Below are 24305 nucleotides of genomic sequence, written 5' to 3'. Positions count from 1 at the left end.
GAACTTTGCGTCAGCGGTGAGGTCACCCGCGGTCAGCGGCTGACCGCGGGTAACCCCACCGCTACCCGCAAAGTTCCCACCATTGAAACTAATGGAGGGAGCTGTGCGATGCGCTGTCTGACAGCAGACGCGCATACAGCCAATCAGGTAAGTGCCACGAAGTAGCGCTTCCTGATTGGCTGAAAGGACCTTCTGTGACAGCAGTCACGTGGGGTCCCGGCATTCGTGGAAAGGGGTCCCATGTGTAAACATGGGACCCCTTTCAGTCCTTTTGGTCTGGGTGTTCGTTTTGTTGTTTTGCCAAGTACGAGGATTATTTAAAAAGATCCGGACACTGGATTGAGGTGAGTATAATTTTTTCTCTGACGTCCTAGCGGATGCTGGGAACTCCGTAAGGACCATGGGGAATAGACGGGCTCCGCAGGAGACTGGGCACTCTAAAAGAAAGATTAGGTACTATCTGGTGTGCACTGGCTCCTCCCACTATGACCCTCCTCCAGACCTCAGTTGGATTTCTGTGCCCGGCCGAGCTGGATGCACACTAGGGGCTCTCCTGAGCTCCTAGAAAAAAAGTTTATTTTAGGTTTTTTATTTTACAGTGAGACCTGCTGGCAACAGGCTCACTGCATCGAGGGACTAAGGGGAGAAGAAGCGAACCTACCTGCTTGCAGCTAGCTTGGGCTTCTTAGGCTACTGGACACCATTAGCTCCAGAGGGATCGACCGCATGGAACTGGCCTTGGTGTTCGTTCCCGGAGCCGCGCCGCCGTCCCCCTTACAGAGCCAGAAGCAAGAAGAGGTCCGGAAAATCGGCGGCAGAAGACTTCGGTCTTCACCAAGGTAGCGCACAGCACTGCAGCTGTGCGCCATTGCTCCTCATGCACACTTCACACTCCGGTCACTGAGGATGCAGGGCGCTGGGGGGGGCGCCCTGAGGGCAATATATGACACCTTGGCTGGCAAATCTACATCATATATAGTCCTAGAGGCTATATAGATGTAAAATTACCCCTGCCAGTATTCCAGAAAAAGCGGGAGAAAGTCAGTTGAAAAAGGGGCGGGGCTTCTCCCTCAGCACACTGGAGCCATTTTCTCTTCACAGTGCAGCTGGAAGACAGCTCCCCAGGCTCTCCCCTGTAGTTTTCAGGCTCAAAGGGTTAAAAAGAGAGGGGGGGGGGCACAAAATTTAGGCGCAATATTGTATATACAAGCAGCTATTGGGAAAAATTCACTCAATATAGTGTTAATCCCAAAATTATATAGCGCTCTGGTGTGTGCTGGCATACTCTCTCTCTGTCTCCCCAAAGGGCTGTGTGGGGTCCTGTCCTCAGTCAGAGCATTCCCTGTGTGTGTGTGCGGTGTGTCGGTACGGCTGTGTCGACACGTTTGATGAGGAGGCTTATGTGATGGCAGAGCAGATGCCGATAAATGTGATGTCGCCCCCTGTGGGGCCGACACCAGAGTGGATGGAAAGGTGGAAGGTATAAACCGACAGTGTCAACTCCTTACATAAAAGGCTGGATGACGTAACAGCTATGGGACAGCCGGCTTCTCAGCCCGCGCCTGCCCAGACGTCTCAAAGGCCATCAGGGGCTCAAAAACGCCCACTCCCTCAGATGGCAGACACAGATGTCGACACGGAGTCTGACTCCAGTGTCGACGAGGTTGAGACATATACACAATCCACTAGGAACATCCGTTACATGATCCCGGCAATAAAAAATGAGTTACACATTTCTGACATTAACCCAAGTACCACTAAAAAAGGGTTTTATGTTTGGGGAGAAAAAGCAGGCAGTGTTTTGTTCCCCCATCAAATGAGTGAATGAAGTGTGAAAAAGCGTGGGTTCCCCCGATAAGAAACTGGTAATTTCTAAAAAGTTACTGATGGCGTACCCTTTCCCGCCAGAGGATAAGTTACGCTGGGAGATATCCCCTAGGGTGGATAAGGCGCTCACACGTTTGTCAAAAAAGGTGGCACTGCCGTCTTAGGATACGGCCACTTTGAAGGTACCTGCTGATAAAAAGCAGGAGGCTATCCTGAAGTCTGTATTTACACACTGAGGTACTAGACTGAGACCTGCAGATAGTGCTGCTGCAGCGTGGTCTGTAACCCTGTCAAACAGGGATACTATTTTGCGAACATAAGACGTCGTCTTATATATGAGGGATGCACAGAGGGATATTTTGCCGGCTGGCATCCAGAATTAATGCAATGTCCATTCTGTCAGGAGGGTATTAGAGACCCGACACTGGACAGGTGATGCTGACTTTAAAAGGCACATAGAGCCTTATAAGGGTGAGGAATTGTTTGGGGATGGTCTCTGGGACCTCGTATCCACAGCAACAGCTGGAGAAAAAAAAAAATTACCTCAGGTTTCCTCACAGCCTAAGAAAGCACTGTTTTATCAGGTACAGTCCTTTCGGCTTCAGAAAAGCAAGCGGGTCAAAGGCGCTTCCTTTCTGCACAGAGACGAGGGAAGAGGGAAAAAGCTGCACCAGTCAGCCAGTTCCCAGAATCAAAGTTCTTCCCCCGCTTCCTCTGAGTCCACCGCATGACGCGGGGGCTCCACAGGCGTAGCCAGGTACGGTGGGGGGCCGCCTCAAAAATTTCAGCGATCAGTGGGCTCGCTCACAGGTGGATCCCTGGATCCTTCAAGTAGTATCTCAGGGGTACAAGCTGGAATTCGAGGCGTCTCCCCCCCGCCGTTTCCTCAAATCTGCCTTGCCGACAACTCCCTCAGGCAGCAGGCTGTGCTAGAGGCAATTCACAAGCTGTATATCCAGCAGGTGATAGTCAAGGTGCCCCTACTTCAACAAGGAAGGGGTTACTATTCCACACTGTTTGTGGTACCGAAACCAGACGGTTCGGTGAGACCCATTTTAAATTTGAAATCCTTGAACACATACATAAAAAAATTCAAGTTCAAGATGGAATCGCTCAGGGCGGTTATTGCAAGCCTGGAGGAGGGGGATTACATGGTATCCCTGGACATCAAGGATGCTTACCTACATGTCCCCATTTACCATCCTCACCAGGAGTACCTCAGATTTGTGGTACAGGATTGCCATTACCAATTCCAAACACTGCCGTTTGGACTGTCCACGGCACCGAGGGTCTTTACCAAGGTAATGGCAGAAATGATGATACTCCTTCGAAAAAAGGGAGTTTTAATTATCCCGTACTTGGACGATCTCCTTATAAAGGCGAGGTCCAAGGAGCAGTTGTTGGTCGGAGTAGCACTATCTCGGGAAGTGCTACAACAGCACGGATGGATTCTATACATTCCAAAGTCACAGCTGGTTCCTACCACACGCCTACTGTTCCTGGGGATGGTTCTGGACACAGAACAGAAAAAAGTGTTTCTCCCGCAGGAGAAAGCCAAGGAGCTGTCATCTCTAGTCAGAGACCTCCTGAAACCAAAACAGGTATCGGTGCATCACTGCACACGAGTCCTGGGAAAAATGGTAGCTTCTTATGAAGCAAAATTCCATTTGGCAGGTTCCATGCAAGAACCTTTCAGTGGGACCTCTTGGACAAGTGGTCGGGATCGCATCTTCAGATGCATCGGCTGATAACCCTGTCTCCAAGGACCAGGGTATCTCTACTGTGGTGGCTGCAGAGTGCTCATCTTCAAGAGGGCCGCAGATTCGGCATACAGGACTGGGTCCTGGTAACCACGGATGCCAGCCTTCGAGGCTGGGGGGCAGTCACACAGGGAAGAAATTTCCAAGGACTTTGGTCAAGTCAGGAGTCGTCCCTACACATAAATATTCTGGAACTGAGGGCCATTTACAATGCCCTAAGTCTGGCAAGGCCTCTGCTTCAAAACCAGCCGGTACTGATCCAATCAGACAACATCACGGCAGTCGCCCATGTAAACCGACAGGGCGGCACAAGAAGCAGGATGGCGATGGCAGAAGCCACAAGGATTCTCCGATGGGCGGAAAATCACGTCTTAGCACTGTCAGCAGTGTTCATTCCGGGAGTGGACAACTGGGAAGCAGACTTCCTCAGCAGACACGACCTACACCCGGGAGAGTGGGGACTTCATCCAGAAGTCTTCCAACTGTTGGTAAACCGTTGGGAAAGGCCACAGGTGGACATGATGGCGTCCCGCCTAAACAAAAAACTAGATATTGCGCCAGGTCAAGGGACCCTCAGGCAATAGCTGTGGACGCTCTAGTGACACCGTGGGTGTACCAGTCGGTTTATGTATTCCCTCCTCTGCCTCTCATACCAAAGGTACTGAGAATAATAAGAAAACGAGGAGTAAGAACGATACTCGTGGTTCCGGATGGGCCAAGAAGAGCTTGGTACCCAGAACTTCAAGAAATTATATCAGAGGACCCATGGCCTCTACCGCTCAGACAGGATCTGCTACAGCAGGGGCCCTGTCTGTTCCAAGACTTACCGTGGCTGCGTTTGACGGCATGGCGGTTGAATTCCGGATCCTAAAGGAAAAGGGCATTCCGGAAGAAGTCATTCCTACGCTGATAAAAGCCAGGAAAGAAGTAACCGCAAACCATTATCACCGTATTTGGCGAAAATATGTTGCGTGGTGTGAGGCCAGGAAGGCCCCAACAGAGGAATTTCAGCTGGGTCGTTTTCTGCACTTCCTACAGTCAGGGGTGACTATGGGCCTAAAATTGGGTTCCATTAAGGTCCAGATTTCGGCTCTGTCGATTTTCTTCCAGAAAGAACTGGCTTCACTGCCTGGAGTTCAGACATTTGTAAAGGGAGTGCTACATATTCAGCCCCCTTTTGTGCCTCCTGTGGCACCTTGGGATCTCAACGTGGTGTTGAGTTTCTTAAAATCACATTGGTTTGAGCCACTTAAAACTGTGGATTTGAAATATCTCACGTGGAAAGTGGTCATGTTATTGGCCTTGGCTTCGGCCAGGCGTGTGTCAGAATTGGCGGCTTTGTCATGTAAAAGCCCTTATCTGATTTTCCATATGGATAGGGCAGAATTGAGGACTCGTCCCCAGTTTCTCCCTAAGGTGGTATCAGCTTTTCACTTGAACCAACCTATTGTAGTGCCTGCGGCTACTAGGGACTTGGAAGATTCCAAGTTACTGGACGTAGTCAGGGCCTTAAAAATTTATATTTCCAGGACGGCTGGAGTCAGGAAAACTGACTCGCTTTTTATCCTGTAGGCACCCAACAAAATAGGTGCTCCTGCTTCTAAGCAGAATATTGCTCGCTGAATTTGTAGCACAATTCAGCTGGAGCATTCTGCGGCTGGATTGCCGCATCCTAAATCAGTAAAAGCCCATTCCACGAGGAAAGTGGGCTCATCTTGGGCGGCTGCCCGAGGGGTCTCGGCTTTACAATTTTGCCGAGCTGCAACTTGGTCAGGGGCAAACACGTTTGCTAAATTCTACAAAATTGATACCCTGGCTGAGGAGGACCTTGAGTTCTCTCATTCGGTGCTGCAGAGTCATCCGCACTCTCCCGCCCGTTTGGGAGCTTTGGTATAATCCCCATGGTCCTTACGGAGTTCCCAGCATCCACTAGGACGTCAGAGAAAATAAGATTTTACTCACCGGTAAATCTATTTCTCGTAGTCCGTAGTGGATGCTGGGCGCCCATCCCAAATGCAGATTGTCTGCAATACTTGTATGTAGTTATTGCCTCACTAAGGGTTATTGTTGAGCCATCTGTTGAGAGGCTCAGTTATATTTCATACTGTTAACTGGGTGTAGTATCACGAGTTATACGGTGTGATTGGTGTGGCTGGTATGAGTCTTAGGCCCTCATTCCGAGTTGATCGGTCGCAAGGCGAATTTAGCAGAGTTACACACGCTAAGCCTACGCCTACTGGGAGTGTATCTTAGCATCCTAAAATTGCGACCGATGTATTCGCATTATTGCGATCAAAAACTACTTAGCAGTTTTAGAGTAGCTCCACACTTACTCTGCCTGTGCGATCAGTTCAGTGCTTGTCGTTCCTGGATTGACGTCAGAAACACACCCAGCGTTCGCTCAGACACTCCCCCGTTTCTCCGGCCACTCCTGCGTTTTTTCCGGAAACGGTAGCGTTTTCATCCACACGCCCCTAAAACGCTGTGTTTCCGCCCAGTAACACCCATTTCCTGTCAATCACACTACTATCGCCGGAGCGAAGAAAATGCCGTGAGTAAAAATCCTATCTTCATAGCAAAGTTACTTGGCGCAGTCGCAGTGCGACTATTGCGCATGCGCACTAAGCGAAATTTCACTGCGATGCGATGAAAAATAACGAGCGATCAACTCGGAATGAGGGCCTTAATCGGGATTCAAAATCCTTCCTTATTGTGTCAGCTCTTCCGGGCACAGTATCCTAACTGAGGTCTGGAGGAGGGTCATAGTGGGAGGAGCCAGTGCACACCAGATAGTACCTAATCTTTCTTTTAGAGTGCCCAGTCTCCTGCGGAGCCCATCTATTCCCCATGGTCCTTACGGAGTTCCCAGCATCCACTACGGACTACGAGAAATAGATTTACCGGTGAGTAAAATCTTATTTTCTCTAACGTCCTAGTGGATGCTGGGGACTCCGAAAGGACCATGGGGAATAGCGGCTCCGCAGGAGACTGGGCACAAAGTAAAAGCTTTAGGACTAGCTGGTGTGCACTGGCTCCTCCCCCTATGACCCTCCTCCAAGCCTCAGTTAAGATTTTGTGCCCGAACGAGAAGGGTGCAATCTAGGTGGCTCTCCTGAGCTGCTTAGAGTAAAAGTTTAAATAGGTTTTTTTATTTTCAGTGAGACCTGCTGGCAACAGGCTCACTGCATCGAGGGACTAAGGGGAGAAGAAGCGAACTCACCTGCGTGCAGAGTGGATTGGGCTTCTTAGGCTACTGGACATTAGCTCCAGAGGGACGATCACAGGCCCAGCCATGGATGGGTCCCGGAGCCGCGCCGCCGGCCCCCTTACAGAGCCAGAAGAGTGAAGAGGTCCGGAAAATCGGCGGCAGAAGACGTCCTGTCTTCAATAAGGTAGCGCACAGCACCGCAGCTGTGCGCCATTGCTCTCAGCACACTTCACACTCCGGTCACTGAGGGTGCAGGGCGCTGAGGGGGGGGCGCCCTGGGACGCAATGAAAATACCTTAAATGGCTAAAAATACATCACATATAGCTCCTGGGCTATATGGATGTATTTAACCCCTGCCAGTTTTCCACAAAAAAGCGGGAGAAAGGCAGCCAAAAAAGGGGCGGAGCCTATCTCCTCAGCACACAAGCGCCATTTTTTCCTCACAGCTCCGTTGGAGGAAGGCTCCCTGACTCTCCCCTGCAGTCCTGCACAACAGAAACAGGGTAAAACAAGAGAGGGGGGGCACTAAATTGGCATATTAATATATACAGCAGCTATATTAGGGAAAAACACTTATATAAGGTTATCCCTGTATATATATAGCGCTCTGGTGTGTGCTGGCAAACTCTCCCTCTGTCTCCCCAAAGGGCTAGTGGGGTCCTGTCCTCTATCAGAGCATTCCCTGTGTGTGTGCTGTGTGTCGGTACGCTGTGTCGACATGTATGAGGAGGAAAATGGTGTGGAGGCGGAGCAATTGCCTGTGTTAGTGATGTCACCCCCTAGGGAGTCGACACCTGACTGGATGGTCTTATGGAAAGAATTACGTGATAGTGTCGGCACTTTACAAAAGACTGTTGACGACATGAGACAGCCGGCAAATCAGTTAATACCTGTACAGGCGTCTAAAACACCGTCAGGGGCTATAAAACGCCCGTTACCTCAGGTCGATACAGACACTGACACGGACACTGACTCCAGTGTCGACGGTGAGGAAACAAACGTATTTTCCAGTAGGGCCACACGTTACATGATCACGGCAATGAAGGAGGTTTTGAACATTTCTGATACTACAAGTACCACAAAAAAGGGTATTATGTGGGGTGTGAAAAAACTACCCGTAGTTTTTCCTGAATCAGATGAATTAAATGAGGTGTGTGATAAAGCGTGGGTTTCCCCCGATAAAAAACTACTAATTTCTAAAAAATTATTGGCATTATACCCTTTCCCACCAGAGGTTAGGGCGCGTTGGGAAACACCCCCTAGCGTAGATAAGGCGCTCACACGCTTATCAAAACAAGTGGCGTTACCGTCCCCTGATACGGCCGCCCTCAAGGAACCAGCTGATAGGAAGCTGGAAAATATCCTTAAAAGTATATACACACATACTGGTATTATACTGCGACCAGCAATCGCCTCAGCCTGGATGTGCAGTGCTGGGGTGGCTTGGTCGGATTCCCTGACTGAAAATATTGATACCCTGGACAGGGACAATATATTATTGACTATAGAGCATTTAAAGGATGCATTTCTATATATGCGAGATGCACAGAGGGATATTTGCACTCTGGCATCAAGAGTAAGTGCGATGTCCATTTCTGCCAGAAGAGGATTATGGACGCGACAGTGGTCAGGGGATGCGGATTCCAAACGGCATATGGAAGTATTGCCGTATAAAGGGGAGGAGTTATTTGGGGTCGGTCTATCGGACCTGGTGGCCACGGCAACGGCTGGAAAATCCACCTTTTTACCCCAAGTCACCTCGCAGCAGAAAAAGATACCGTCTTTTCAGGCTCAGTCCTTTCGTCCCCATAAGGGCAAGCGGGCAAAAGGCCACTCATATCTGCCCCGGGGCAGAGGAAGGGGAAAAAGACTGCAGCAAACAGCCTCTTCCCACGAACAGAAGCCCTCCCCCGCTTCTGCCAAGTCCTCAGCATGACGCTGGGGCCTTACAAGCGGACTCAGGCGCGGTGGGGGCCCGTCTCAAGAATTTCAGCGCGCAGTGGGCACACTCGCAAGTGGACCCCTGGATCCTGCAGGTAGTATCTCAGGGGTACAAATTGGAATTCGAGACGTCTCCCCCTCGCCGGTTCCTGAAGTCTGCTTTACCAACGTCTCCCCCCGACAGGGAGGCGGTATTGGAAGCCATTCACAAGCTGTATTCCCAGCAGGTGATAATCAAGGTACCCCTCCTACAACAGGGAAAGGGGTATTATTCCACGCTGTTTGTGGTACCGAAGCCGGACGACTCGTTGAGACCCATTTTAAATCTGAAATCCTTGAACACTTACATAAAAAGGTTCAAGTTCAAGATGGAGTCACTCAGAGCAGTGATAGCGAACCTGGAAGAAGGGGACTATATGGTGTCTCTGGACATCAAGGATGCTTACCTCCATGTCCCAATTTGCCCTTCTCACCAAGGGTACCTCAGGTTTGTGGTACAGAACTGTCACTATCAGTTTCAGACGCTGCCGTTTGGATTGTCCACGGCACCCCGGGTCTTTACCAAGGTAATGGCCGAAATGATGATTCTTCTTCGAAGAAAAGGCGTCTTAATTATCCCTTACTTGGACGATCTCCTGATAAGGGCAAGGTCCAGAGAACAGTTAGAGGTCGGAGTAGCACTATCTCAAGTAGTACTGCGACAGCACGGATGGATTCTAAATATTCCAAAATCACAGCTGATTCCGACGACACGTCTGCTGTTCCTAGGGATGATTCTGGACACAGTACAGAAAAAGGTGTTTCTCCCGGAGGAGAAAGCCAAGGAGTTATCCGACCTAGTCAGGAACCTCCTAAGACCAGGCCAAGTGTCAGTATCAATGCACAAGGGTCCTGGGAAAGATGGTGGCTTCTTACGAAGCGATTCCATTCGGCAGATTCCACGCAAGAACTTTTCAGTGGGATCTGCTGGACAAATGGTCCGGATCGCATCTTCAAATGCATCAGCGGATAACCCTGTCTCCAAGGACAAGGGTGTCTCTCCTGTGGTGGTTACAGAGTGCTCATCTCCTAGAGGGCCGCAGATTCGGCATTCAGGATTGGGTCCTGGTGACCACGGATGCCAGCCTGAGAGGCTGGGGAGCAGTCACACAGGAAAGAAATTTCCAGGGCTTGTGGTCAAGCATGGAAACGTCACTTCACATAAATATCCTGGAACTAAGGGCCATTTACAATGCCCTAAGTCAGGCAAGACCTCTGCTTCAGGGTCAGCCGGTGTTGATCCAGTCGGACAACATCACGGCAGTCGCCCACGTAAACAGACAGGGCGGCACAAGAAGCAGGAGGGCAATGATGGAAGTGGCAAGGATTCTTCGCTGGGCGGAGAATCATGTGATAGCACTGTCAGCAGTGTTCATTCCGGGAGTGGACAACTGGGAAGCAGACTTCCTCAGCAGACACGATCTTCACCCGGGGGAGTGGGGACTTCACCCAGAAGTCTTCCACATGATTGTGAACCGTTGGGAAAAACCAAAGGTGGACATGATGGCGCCTCGCCTCAACAAAAAACTGGACAGATATTGCGCCAGGTCAAGGGACCCTCAGGCAATAGCTGTGGACGCTCTGGTAACACCGTGGGTGTACCAGTCAGTGTATGTGTTCCCTCCTCTTCCTCTCATACCAAAAGTACTGAGAATCATAAGAAGGAGAGGAGTAAAGACTATACTCGTGGCTCCGGATTGGCCAAGAAGGACTTGGTACCCGGAAATTCAAGAGATGCTCACGGAAGACCCGTGGCCTCTACCTCTAAGAAAGGACCTGCTCCAGCAGGGACCATGTCTATTCCAAGACTTACCGCGGCTGCGTTTGACGGCATGGCGGTTGAACGCCGGATCCTGAAGGAAAAAGGCATTCCGGATGAAGTCATCCCTACCCTGATCAAAGCCAGGAAGGATGTAACCATACAACATTATCACCGTATTTGGCGTAAATATGTTGCGTGGTGCGAGGCCAGGAAGGCCCCTACAGAGGAATTTCAACTGGGTCGTTTCCTGCATTTCCTGCAAACTGGACTGTCTATGGGCCTCAAATTAGGGTCCATTAAGTTTCAAATTTCGGCCCTGTCAATATTCTTCCAAAAAGAACTGGCTTCTGTTCCTGAAGTTCAGACTTTTGTCAAGGGAGTACTGCATATACAGCCTCCTTTTGTGCCTCCAGTGGCACTTTGGGATCTCAATGTAGTTTTGGGATTCCTAAAATCACATTGGTTTGAACCACTCACCACTGTGGACTTAAAATATCTCACATGGAAAGTGGTAATGCTGTTAGCCCTGGCTTCAGCCAGGCGTGTCTCAGAATTGGCGGCTTTATCCTATAAAAGCCCTTACCTAACTTTTCATACGGACAGGGCAGAATTGAGGACTCGTCCTCAATTTCTTCCTAAGGTGGTTTCAGCATTTCACTTAAACCAGCCTATTGTGGTGCCTGCGGCTACTAGGGACTTGGAGGATTCCAAGTTGCTGGACGTAGTCAGGGCCCTGAAAATATATGTTTCCAGGACGGCTGGAGTCAGAAAATCTGATTCGCTGTTTATCCTGTATGCACCCAGCAAGCTGGGTGCTCCTGCTTCTAAGCAGACGATTGCTCGTTGGATTTGTAGTACAATTCAGCTTGCACATTCTGTGGCAGGCCTGCCACAGCCAAAATCTGTAAAAGCCCATTCCACACGGAAAGTGGGCTCATCTTGGGCGGCTGCCCGAGGGGTCTCGGCTTTACAACTTTGCCGAGCAGCTACTTGGTCAGGGGCAAACACGTTTGCTAAATTCTACAAATTTGATACCCTGGCTGAGGAGGACCTGGAGTTCTCTCATTCGGTGCTGCAGAGTCATCCGCACTCTCCCGCCCGTTTGGGAGCTTTGGTATAATCCCCATGGTCCTTTCGGAGTCCCCAGCATCCACTAGGACGTTAGAGAAAATAAGAATTTACTTACCGATAATTCTATTTCTCATAGTCCGTAGTGGATGCTGGGCGCCCATCCCAAGTGCGGATTGTCTGCATTACTTGTACATAGTTATTGTTACAAAAATCGGGTTATTGTTGTTGTGAGCCATCTTTTCAGAGGCTCCTTCTGTTATCATGCTGTTAACTGGGTTCAGATCACAAGTTGTACGGTGTGATTGGTGTGGCTGGTATGAGTCTTACCCGGGATTCAAAATCCTTCCTTATTGTGTACGCTCGTCCGGGCACAGTATCCTAACTGAGGCTTGGAGGAGGGTCATAGGGGGAGGAGCCAGTGCACACCAGCTAGTCCTAAAGCTTTTACTTTGTGCCCAGTCTCCTGCGGAGCCGCTATTCCCCATGGTCCTTTCGGAGTCCCCAGCATCCACTACGGACTATGAGAAATAGAATTATCGGTAAGTAAATTCTTATTTTTCACAGGTACCCCGGATTCTTCAGTGACGAGGGGGGCATGGCAGTCGGCGGGTCAACATAGGTAAGTATGTATGTGTCGGCATGTATGAAATAAAGTTTTACTTTCACGATGTGTGTCTCCTGTTTTTATTTGGGTATTTTTTTTCCAGTAGAACTACAGGTACCAGCGGGCCCGTTTTTCTCCTGCATGCTGGTACTTGTGGTTCTCCAAGTACCAGCTTGCGGTGGAGGCTTGCTGGTACTTGTAGTACTACTGGAAAAAACAATATTCTTTCATTTTTCAAAAGGCTATCAGCCCCCCATCCGCAGCCCTTGGGTGGGGGGGGACAGCCTCGGGCTTCACCCCTGGCCCTTGGGTGGCTGAGGGGGGGACCTCTTGATTGAAGGGGTCCCCACTCCCCCAGGGTACCCCGGCCAGGGGTGACTAGTTGGATATTTAATGCCACGGCCGCAGGGCGCTGTATAAAAGTGACCCCCGGCTGTGGCATTATCTGTCCAGCTAGTGGAGCCCGATGCTGGTGTAAAAAATACGGGGGACCCCTACTCCTTTTGTTCCCCCGTATTTTTTGCACCAGGCGCAGAGCCCGGTGCTGGTTTTAAAAATACAGGGGATCCCATGACATTTTTCCCCCCGGATTTTTAGAACCAGGACCGGCTCGAAGAGCCCGAGGCTGGTTATGCTTTGGAGGGGGGACCCCACGCCATTTTTTTTCGGGCTTTTTCCCGTTTTTTAAAAATCGGAACAAAATCCGTCAAATCGGCCGTTTTTCGTCAGCGGGACTGTCGAATCCGTTTTTTATTGAATATGGTCAATTTCGGCACCCACTTGCCGAAATTAGACGGTCGAATTGTGTCAAATAAAAAAACGGCCGAAAAATTGCCGCGATTCGCCGCTAATTGCATATACCCCATAGTGTTCATAGCTTTTATGCAGGAGCAAATAGCTTAATGAGTAGGGTGTCTGGTTAGAATTCAACATGTTATGGGTTTAAATCCTGGGTATGGCAGTAAATTGAAATGTGTTTTTTAATAAAGGGTATTGTAACTGAATAACAACAAGCAATCAAGTTATGTGCATCAATGTGGCATAAGGAGGATTTGTGTCCAAATCCATTTTCTTGCAGTGTATATATAAAATGGGGAAAGGCATGCATCTTATGTCCCTATTGGGAAAATGGGGGGTGGGCACCATTTCTCTCTCTGGCACAGGGCACCAAAAAGTCTAGTTACGGCTCTGCTAATGCATGTCGGCCATATGGGGTCGACCTAATGACTGCCTACCTATTTAGTACTGTATGGGGTATATGCAGTTGTGGTCGAATTCCGGCTGGAATTCGTCAGTTTTTGAATTCGACACAATTCGACAGTCAAAACCCTCCCGCCGGGACCCGAATTTGACATATTCAATAAATAACGGGTTCAACAGTCCCCCTGTCGATAAACGGACCAATTGACGAATAGTGGGCAGCCTGGATTTGACTTCATGGACGGCACAAAAGTGTTAAAAAAATCATGAAAAAAATTGTGTGGGGTCCCCCCTCCTAAGCATAAACAGCCTCGGGCTCTTTGAGCCGGTCCTGGTTGTAAAAATATGGGGGGGGGAAATGACAGGGGTTCCCCCGTATTTTAACAACCAGCACCGGGCTCTGCGTCTGGTCCTGGTGCAAAAAATACGGGGGACAAAAGCCGTAGGGGTCCCCCGTATTTTTCACACCAGCACCGGGCTCCACTAGCCAGAGAGAGAAAGCCACAGCTGGGGGACACTTTTATCTTGGTCCCTGCGGCCGTGGCATTAAATCCCCAACTAGTCACCCCTGGCCGGGGTACTCTGGAGGAGTGGGGACCCCTTAAATCAAGGGGTCCCCCCTCCAGCCACCCAAGGGTATAATTTTATTTACAGGTACCCTGTGGATTCTACATGGAGAAGGGGACCGACTCTTTGTGTCAACATAGGTAAGTATGTATGTATGTATGTAGGTGTGCATGTATGTAATAAAGTTATACTGTCACGGTGTGTGTGTACTGTTTTAATTTGGGTGTTTTTGTTGTAGTAGAACTACAGGTACCAGCGGGCCCATTTCCCCCCCGGATGCTGGTACTTGTGGTTCTCCAAGTACCAGCTTGTGGGGGAGGCTTGCTGGGACTTGTAGTTCTTCTACAAAAAACAATATTCTTTCATTTTACACTCTGGCTATCAGCCCCCCATCCCCCGCCCTTGGATGGGGGGGGCAGCCCCGGGCTTCACCCTTGGCCCTTGGGTGGCTGGAGGGAGGGACCCCTTGATTTAAGGGGTCCCCACTCCTCCGGGGTACCCCGGCCAGGAGTGACTAGTTGGGGATTTAATGCCACGGCCGCAGGGACCAATATAAAAGTGTCCCCTGGCTGTGGCGTTCTCTCTCTGGCTAGTGGAGCCCGGTGCTGGTGTGAAAAATACGGGGGACCCCTACATCTTTTTCCCCCCCGTATTTTTTGCACCAGGACCAGACACAGAGCCCGGTGCTGATTGTTAAAATACAGGGGAACCCCTGTCATTTCCCCCCCCGTATTTTTACAACCAGGACCGGCTCAAAGAGCCCGAGGCTGGTTATGCTTAGGAGGGGGTACCCCACGCATTTTTTTCAGGAATTTTAACACTTTCACACCCCTTCCAACCTAAAAACATGCGCTGATCTCTCCATATTATTGTAGTTAGTAAAAAAAAATTATATTATTTTAAAAAATCGATGAAATAATACTTGTGGCTCCTAAGGACAAACCAAGTAGATAATCCCTTCCAATATAAATAGATATGCTATTAGCAATAAAAAAAAGCACAAAAAAAAATTTCATGTTTTTAAAAAAAATTTATTAGATCACGACAGGAAAATGAGGTGGAATGAAATTGACGAAATGACTGTCGAAAAGCACTGTTGTCGAATCGACATTCTTCAATTGAATATACTTTTGTCGAAAAGCCGCATTTTAACATTGCAGACATGTCGAATTGAAAAAAAGTTGAATTGCCAAAAGTCGAAAATGAAATGGCAGTTTTTTTGTCGAAAAGTACTGTATTGCATTGTGGAGTCAAATTCGACAGTTTTTTGTGTCGAAAATGACCCGTTTTGCGACATTTTCTGCAATTCGACTGCAATTGCATATACCTTTATATCTTCTATACCATACCTGTGTAAAAGAGATCTCGGTGGACATATATAAGTACTTCAGTCAATATATGTACAAATAGCCTTTAAAATACAATAATTTTCTTGCTCTGTAAAACATGCATATTTTAGTCTATCATTACACATGTAAATGCTGTGCTTCCCTGTGGCAGCAGAAGAAACATGGTTCTACAGGCAACAATTTACAGTGAACTCTGTCAAAGTGTCATAATATGTAAATACCACTTTGAGAAATAAATAATAATGTGCAATGTTTTGTGTAGTTATGGATGGAATCTTTTTTTTTATTTTAGGTCACTCATTTATATCATAATATCTCTGGACGCTTGTGCTCGTCCCTCCCTCCTCACATTTTTGCTTGCTCAGAGAGAGCATACCATATGGTTTTCCAAGAGAAAAGACCTCAGTGTTTTATCTTAAGGTACAGTCTGCTTGGTATTAGCATATATCATTTCTCTATGTTGTCTTTGACATTGTGTATTCCATAGAGCAAAGTAGTAATGTAGCAATAGAATACAATTCCATGTTAGGCAACAAACCTATTGGGATAAACTGTGCTATTTTCTTAGCTTTTCATCACATACTGTAGAAAACTCATTATTTATCAAACTACAAATATCTCTGTTCATTGCAGTACTTAATATAACTTCATTTAATTTAATTAACCCTTTGTTATTTTGATTTGCAAATCCCTGTGTGGCTGCTAGAGGTACAGTACTGGTTGCATGACATCACCAAAAATATTTTTTTTGCTGAATTGTCTTCTTTCTTGCGTCAAAAATTCCCTTAGTGGACTAAATTAATTGCATGTGTAATTTAATTAAATAAACCATGGTTTAAACCAAATGGGTTTAAAAACAAAAACACTCTTGGTGGGATGTAATGCAGTCCGAGATCACCTGAGGTGGGGGTTGCTGGACGATCTCGGACATTTTTTCAAGGGACAATCAATTACAAGGCATGGTTTTGCCTTGTGAGTGATTGTCCCTTTAAAAAAAGTCCGAGATTGGCCGGCAACCTTCACCTCTGGGGATCTTGGACTGCATTACATCCCACCATCTGTTTTTTAAATTTTTATTAAGCTGTTACTACAGGAACAGTGCTGTGACTTCTTCAAAATTTAGCCTGGTATTATTCTACATTTGTGTTCCTTGTGGTCAACATTTGCGTGAGCTGAACTAATGCAATGGATTCACACACAAACACACGCAACAAAGAAATAAGGAGGGTGGGAGGGTGAACTAGCTCAGATTTTTTCCCCCAAAAAAGCTCAGAAATTGTCGGGTTTTTCTATGAGTGAATTGGGTGAAGAACATGAAATTAACCCTATCCAAAATGATTTTAGTTAAAAAAAAATAATAATAAAAAAAATAATATATATATATATATATATATATATATATATATATATATATATATATAGTCCATGGAAGCAGCCCGGCACTCCGCTGTCCCCGTAGGGGTATCGTTCCGGTGCCCTCCTAGGGGTATGGTGGCCCCAGTATGCAGAAGAGAGGGTGACGGCGGCACTCAGAGTCTTTCACAACGAGGTGAATCAAAGCAAATAGTGCATTTATTGTCAACGTTTCGGGGGACGGACCCCCTTCCTCAGGACACTGCAAACTAGTGACAATACAGTGAAAACAACTTAAATACCTTACCTATCCTGGGTCCCAGCGTCTCCGGCCGCGTCCGCGCCGTCCAGTTTATGGAGCCCGCACTTCCGGTAGCGTGTGGCATGCGGCGCCCAGAAGTAGCGTCAACCCGCTACACGGACCCGCTGATGACGTGGCTGTAAACAGAGGGGAGCCGGTTACCATGGAGACGCAGCGCAGCAATCCAATGCCGTGCCGCGTCACGTGACACAACAATAACATTAAAAACATTATGGAAAGTGCATACAATGCTGAGTATTACTAAAACCAAGTGTTTTAGAACACACTGCTACGTAATGTGATCAACTAAAAAATAAAAAACAAAAAACATGAATGAATATATATACATTGCAAGGGCTACCTGCTAACATCGGCCATGTATAACCACTGGTAAACCTCATTACCAGAGTTAATCCTGCAATAACAGATCAAGCAAAGTATCCTGCATTAATCATATATTATAGACATCGCACAATGTGCAAAATATGTTTCAATGCTTGACATATATGCTGGTGGCAGCCTAGACATGCAAATGGAAACCTGTTATATCTGCAATCAGATTAAAAAATTGATATGCTTCAAAAAATACTCTAGCTATAAATATTTATGGTATTCTAGAATATTTGTTAGAAAACAAAATGACAGGCTTCTGGAGCAAGGTGTATTTAAAGGAAACAATGTAAATTAAGTTGTTCATTTAAGCCTCTTGGATGGATGGTATCTAATTTGAAAATCCAACGAGCTTCCAGTTGGAGTAATTGGCTCGCTCTATCTCCACCTCGGGGGGAAACAGGGATGTGGTCCACAATTTTGTATCGTATTGCTGCCAAATTATGGCGCATCTGTGCAAAATGGCGGGCGACCGGTTGGTCGCTTTTGCCGGTATTAAGGGCGGCCCTAATGGCAGATCTGTGTTGGGCCATCCGTTCCTTGAAAAGGCATTGTGTCTTACCAACGTAATACAGGCTGCAAGGGCAAATCAGAACATATATTACAAATGAAGAGCTGCAGGTCACAGGCCATGAGATGTTAATTTTTCTCCCTGTGTGTGGGTGTAGAATAAAGTCTCCCGTCAGCATGTAGCTGCACGTAGTGCAGCCTAGGCATTTGAAACAACCTGGCTTGCGACTCAAAAAATGTGTAGCTGTCGTGGCTGTTTTAAAACCAGTGACGTCATTTTTGACCACAAGGTCCTTGATGTTGGCACTACGTGTGTAGCATGGCATTATTTTGGTGTGTTTAAGGGACGATAAACTGGGGTCTGTGCTAATCATTGGCCACATTTGTTTGATACGCTTATTAGTCCTGGAGCTGGTGGTATTGAACTCATTAACCCAAGTTATTTTATCGCTGTTTACTTTAGGGCTCTCACCCCTCAATACGTCGCTTCTACTTTGGGCCATGACCTTTTCACGTGCCTGTTTGAGAATGTCATTGGGATAACCCCTCTGACTAATTTTTTCTGACATGGAGTCTAACTGTCTTTCGAGGTCGTCAGGTTCACTTGTGATTCTGCGGACCCTAAGATATTGCGAGTAAGGGAGACCCCTCACCAAGGGTCTTGGGTGAAAACTGTCGTAACGCAACAGAGTGTTATGATCTGTGGGCTTACTGTATAGTGCCGTAAGAATCTTACCATCACGGATCATGATTTTGATATCCAAAAAACAAATTTCATTAACATGTGAATTAAGGGTAAACTTGACCGGACTAGATGACTCGTTTTGTTCCTCAATTAGGGTACACAATTTTTGGGGTTCATGTGTCCAAAACAAAAGCAGGTCATCTGTGTTCCGGAAATATAATGAAATATGTTTGGAAATAGACACCTTCTCAAAAAAGAGATTACGTTCTATCTCCCACATGTATGCGTTGGCCAGGGACGGAGCCACTGCTGACCCCATGGCACATCCTTTCTTCTGGTTAAAAAAACGGCCATTAAACAAAAAATAGTTATGTGTTAACGTAAATTCCAATAATGTGATAAATAAATCTATATCTGGCCCAGTATATAATGTATTGTTGGTGATGAGATGTCTTACTGCGGATAAACCCGCTTGATGCGGTATACACGTATATAAGCTTGTTACGTCTAAAGTGTTGAGCGTAGTATGATTATCAATGGGCCCGAAAGCAACCAACTTCCTCAATAAAGTGTTGGAATCTTTCAAGTGGGTGAAGGTGGCCTGGATGCAAGGCTGTAAATACACATCGAGATAGATTGCTAAGGCCTCACGTAGTGACCCCCTGGCGGATATGATAGGCCGACCGGGGGGGTGCTGGGCATCTTTATGCAACTTAGGAATAGCATACAATATGGGTATTACCGGGAACATGCAACACAACTTATTATGTATTTCCAGTGTAATAAGCCCTTCAGTAAGTGCTGTACTTAAAATATCATCGAGCTCAGATTTGTACTCCTTGGTAGGATCTGCTGGCAGTGCACTATATGTATCACTGTCTGCTAATAATCGGTCACATTCTGCAATATAAAAGTCCGTGTCCATTTACACCTCCCCAGCGGCTGCTATTGTCTGTAGCCGCTGGAGGGGGAGTCCTGCTGTGCTGACCGATCAGCAGTGATCGGCAGCATGTCGATCAGTAGGGGAGAGTGCAGGGAGGCAGAGGGACCTTCCAGTCCTTCTGACAATAGTAGAGGAGGGAAGTTTGCCTTCCCTGCCGCTGCTAACACAGTTTATCTGACTGGTCGCATCCTGTGCGACCAGATCAGATAAAGCACTTGCATGCATGGTCGCATCTTTTGCGACCATGCCAGGCAAGTGGTTAAAGGGTAAACAACTCCAACACATTAAAGAGGCAATACACAGAGAAACGCCTCATGGTTTATTTTACTTCATGATATTTCAATTCAAAACCTTCAGTCCTATTGAGATGAGTGGAAGAAAGAAAAGCCTTGGGGCCTAATTCAGATCTGATCGCAGCAGCAAATTTGTTAGCAGTTGGGCAAAACCATGTGCACTGCAGGGGGGCAGATATAACATGTGCAGAGAGAGTTACATTTGGGTGGGGTGTGTTTTAATCTGAAATCTGAATTGCAGTGTAAAAATAAAGCAGCCAGTATTTACCCTGCACAGAAACAAAATACCCCACCCAAATCTAACTCTCTCTGCAAATGTTATATCGCCCCCCCTGCAGTGCACATGGTTTTGCCCGACTGCTAACAAATTTGCTGCTGAGATCAGATCTGAATTACCCCCTTAGGGGTATATTCAATAACTGTCGGAAGCTGCCGTTTTGTCGGAAAGACGGCAGCTTCCGACAGTTTTAGGTCGGAAGGGGTTCCGACCTATTCATTACGGCCCTCTTGCTGGAGCCGGATGGACACTGCCGTGAGCCTCCACTGCTGCAGCCGCTGCTCCCCCCGTCTCCTCCTCTCCTCCGCTGTACGCTCCGTCTCCTCCGCTCCTCTCCCCCCCAGTGCCGCAGACATCACCTCACCTCCGGCGCTGCATCCTGCTTCCCCCTCACCCCCGGCGCTGGAGCCCGCTCCCCCCTCACCCCCCGCGCCGCTGACCGCTCCCCTCTAGCCCTGGTGCCGCTGACAGCTCCCTCCGCCGCTGCTGTCAGCGCACCCGCAGCGCTGACAGCAGCAGCAGCAGGACACGGGAGCGGCCAAATCCGACAGTCGGATTTGGCCGCTCTTTTGAATAGGGGTTGTCGAGTCCATTCCGAACACTGCATGTCGGAATGGACCTGACTTTTATTGAATATACCCCTTAGTCTGGCTCTCTGTTGATGAGATATGTGTGTGCGTTTCTCTGAAAAATGCTTTTGCTTTCTCCGTTTTATATAACTTTTTTGTATTACAGTATTTTCAGTTTCATCTATCTCTGAGTGTACTTTGTGTTTTAATATGTTTAGTCTATCTAAATATGTTCAGATGTAATAGGAATAATAAGAGGTAAAAAATGGTTTTACTGAAAGATGTAAAATAAATCATAACAAAGTCTGATAACTTTGGATTGTTATTGTGACAGATGACAGTGCTGAAGAACTTTGATACCCTCTTAATAAATACTTACATTAAGTATAATAATACAGTCTAACTTACAGTAGACTAGCAATTATTTGTGTCACTTGGATCACATTGTGACAGTGTTTCTTAAAGAAATGCATATACAGTATGTCAAAGAAGATAAAGCCCATCTTATAAAAGCAACAATCTTTATTAGAAATCTAAATTTATGTAATCAATAAAAATATAACCGCTATTGTAAAATCAAAGTATTTGAGAAATCACCTCAGGGCCCGTTGACCTGCATACAATTGTATATAGTCATGGAATCTTTGGTGGAAGTCCCTTGCCTACAGTATATTGCCAGGGTGAGACCTGCTTCCTAACTTCATTTTTGCTAATCTGTCATGTCAACCCTTAATCAAAAAAGGCCACGCTAACTTATTTAAAGTGCATGGTCAAACTGGCAAACAAATATTCATAAAATGACTCAGTGTCAGACTGAGGAATAAAGAGCCCACTAGGGGAATGCATCCTTAGGGGGCCATACTTAAGAGACTTGGCCAACCATTAGAGGGGTTATAACTGCAGACAACATGGATACTACAGTGCCTGTCCCCATATATATGTTAACGCAACCACTAAATTTGATTGGCAGGAGGGTGAATCTAGCTACAATCCAAGAAGCCATGTTCATCCATGTTCCTTCTCTACCATCAGGGCTGGATTAAGCCTGGGGGGTGGGGGGAGGGCTTGGGGCACTTAGGACAGGGGGCCTGGTGGGAGGGGGCTTGGGGATACTTAGGACAGGGGGGGGGGGGGCTGGTAGAGAGGGGAAGGATGTATATTAGATTGTGCATACCTCTCAACATGACTTGGCATCACATGTATTGAACTATTTCATTGATGAAAAAAAGGATTTCAACAAAAATGATTACAATTATATATTAAGAGGGAAGTCCAGGGAGAGAGCAATTTGTCCCTCCTGGAATGGTTCATGTTGTGAGGTAAGGATTGTGTATATTAAATATAAACCAATGGTGTATATTAGATTTAAACTAATAGTTTAATAAGGCCTGGGTACTGTTTATATCTCCACTCAATAGAGAGACAACTATTTTATAATTTTTTCCTGTAGTGAAACAAAGACAACTTAAGCTTAAAATAAACATAGAAAAATAAAATCTATAATTTATCTTGCAAAAATGCAACAGCAGCAGCCTCTGTACTGCTAACACACTGGGACAGGACTCAGGAGGATGCTCTGTGTGTGTGTGTGTGTGTTTCTCTCTAGACATGAATGCTCTCATTAGATAACAGGTTACACAGGACCCTGACACCCAGGCGGGAGGAGAAGCTGGGATCCCTACGTCACTTACAGCTCTCTCCCCTATGCTTTCTCTCCTTTGGTCAGTAAGTTCTGTCTGTATCTCTTGAAACCTGATACTCCTATGTCTATGCCTGCAATGCATACTGTCCTGCTCACATTCTGGCAGTCTAATTCTGCTGCTGCACAAGAGGTTTTACAATCCTCTTACTGTTGGGCTCCACAGCAGCCATTTGGATTTATCAGATCGTACCCAGTCCATGGCTACCAGTAGCATGATCCTGAACCACGCAATTGTACAGTTCTGATAAAGTAATGTGGTCATATAAACACATAACAAATGATAAATTGTTAGTAAAATACCAAAGTTTTTTTGTCTTTTTTTTTAAATCTGTTAAATACTTTTTATTAAAGATTTGCAGTTGTAGGGTGTTGGCATCACTGGAGCATAGAATACCAGAATAAGATTGATTCACCTTCATCAGAAGTGTCGAAAAAACAAAAACTTATAATAGTTGAAAAATGTAGTAGAACTCTCCTTTATGTGTTTCTCTAATTGCAACTGTATGTAAAGCAGACTCATCTGATAATTGTACCTGATGATCGCAGTTTACCTGAATAGCAGATGTCCTAAGTGGGTTGGGTATGGGGATCCCACCGGTCACCATACCAACGCTGGGATCCGGAGGTTTAGATTGCCGGCAATGGGGGGGAACTATGGACCTCATTTAGAGATGGACGCGACAAAGACAGATGTAAGAGGGTGACAGTGCGGTTTAGTGCCTGCTGCCATGCAGGTGTAGACTCACGCACTCTCTCACCTTCAGGTACCGGAACCTTCAACGGACCTGGAAATCTTCAGTCAGACCCGGACACGATGACCTAGGGGGAAGGAGATTGCTGAGTGCCGTTCCTCCTAACTGTGGACCGAAACGCCCTCCGAAACAGAAAAATAGAGCTTTCGGGCTAGGTGAAGGTCATCCTGGGCGCACGGCCTCAGAGCCCGAATTTCACCTATCGGTACTCTCGCACCAGGTGTAAATTCAACCTTGCACCTGCGTGCAAGGCTCACCGTTTGCCCAGAAGGAAGGGAGACAGATAGGGACAAACACACATCGAAAGGGACACATGGACAGGGGTGTTACTCACCGTTGTCAGTCTTGCACTGCAATCTTCCTCTCTCTTACAGGTCCCTGTAAGGAGGCAACCAAACAACAGCCGTGCAGGGCCTATCTCTATCCTGATGTAACACCACTACACTAACTACAACGGCAGAGCCCTCAAACTAGCTCTATGTGTGTGGTGCGACAAAAAAAAAAAACTATAGACAACCTTGGCCCTGCACAGAAACAACATACATCACAAATATCACAATACAAGGTTAAACTGTGCTGTCCCTTTAAATCCCTACCTGCTCTCTGGGGGGTGGGCGCCGTACAGCCTACCCACCTCCTGTACACTTACTTATATGGGGCTCAGGCCAAGCGGGCCTGCCTACCTATACACCTCGGGGTGGCCTGGGCCTAGTGCCCAGTGCCACCTTTATTCGCCTTGGGGGGGGGGGAAGTAACTCTCTATTTGCTGGGCCTAGTGCCCCCTATTTATCCACAGGCCCGAGACCTGACTTTACCCTCGGGCCTAGCGCCCGCCTAACTTGGGGCCCGTTGGGTGACATGGGCCTAATGCCCAGGGTCACCTTATATACCTAGTGGCCGCAAATGAACTAGGGCCTAATGCCCTCTAATGTGGCTCAGGCCTAATGCCTGCTATTACCCCCACGGGCCTAGTGCCCGCCTGCTGGGCCACAGGCCTGTGGCCTGACTGTGCCCACGGGCCTAATGCCCGATCCCTGGTGGTCTGGGGAGGAGAGAAGGGGGGGGGGTGACAGGCACCCTCACCGAGGGCTTATCTGTACCGGTGGGAGAGGCACCAGGGAGGAGCTTCGTTAGCTCTTCTGCATCCCTCGCCTGGTGGCCTCTCCGGATCTTCAGCCGCACTCTTCTGCCGCTGGCCAGT

At 47.4% G+C, this 24305-nt stretch overlaps 1 protein-coding gene across 7 annotated transcripts in view; it reads left to right on the top strand.

The window, feature by feature from the left end:
* The window catches only part of MYO16 (myosin XVI), a 1104874-nt gene that overhangs the window by 442849 nt on the left and 637720 nt on the right, over positions 1-24305 (top strand). For all 7 annotated transcript variants that reach the window (XM_063953181.1, XM_063953183.1, XM_063953182.1 and 4 more), the window contains one exon: positions 15622-15749. In XM_063953181.1, coding sequence (XP_063809251.1) covers positions 15622-15749 — 128 coding nt within the window. The remainder of the gene's footprint in view (positions 1-15621; positions 15750-24305) is intronic.

This window comes from Pseudophryne corroboree, chromosome 2, assembly GCF_028390025.1.
Source record: "Pseudophryne corroboree isolate aPseCor3 chromosome 2, aPseCor3.hap2, whole genome shotgun sequence".
Classification (NCBI taxonomy): Eukaryota; Metazoa; Chordata; class Amphibia; order Anura; family Myobatrachidae; genus Pseudophryne; species Pseudophryne corroboree.
The sequence above is the reverse complement of the archived record's forward strand: the minus strand, read 5'-3'. Positions and strand labels throughout refer to the sequence as shown.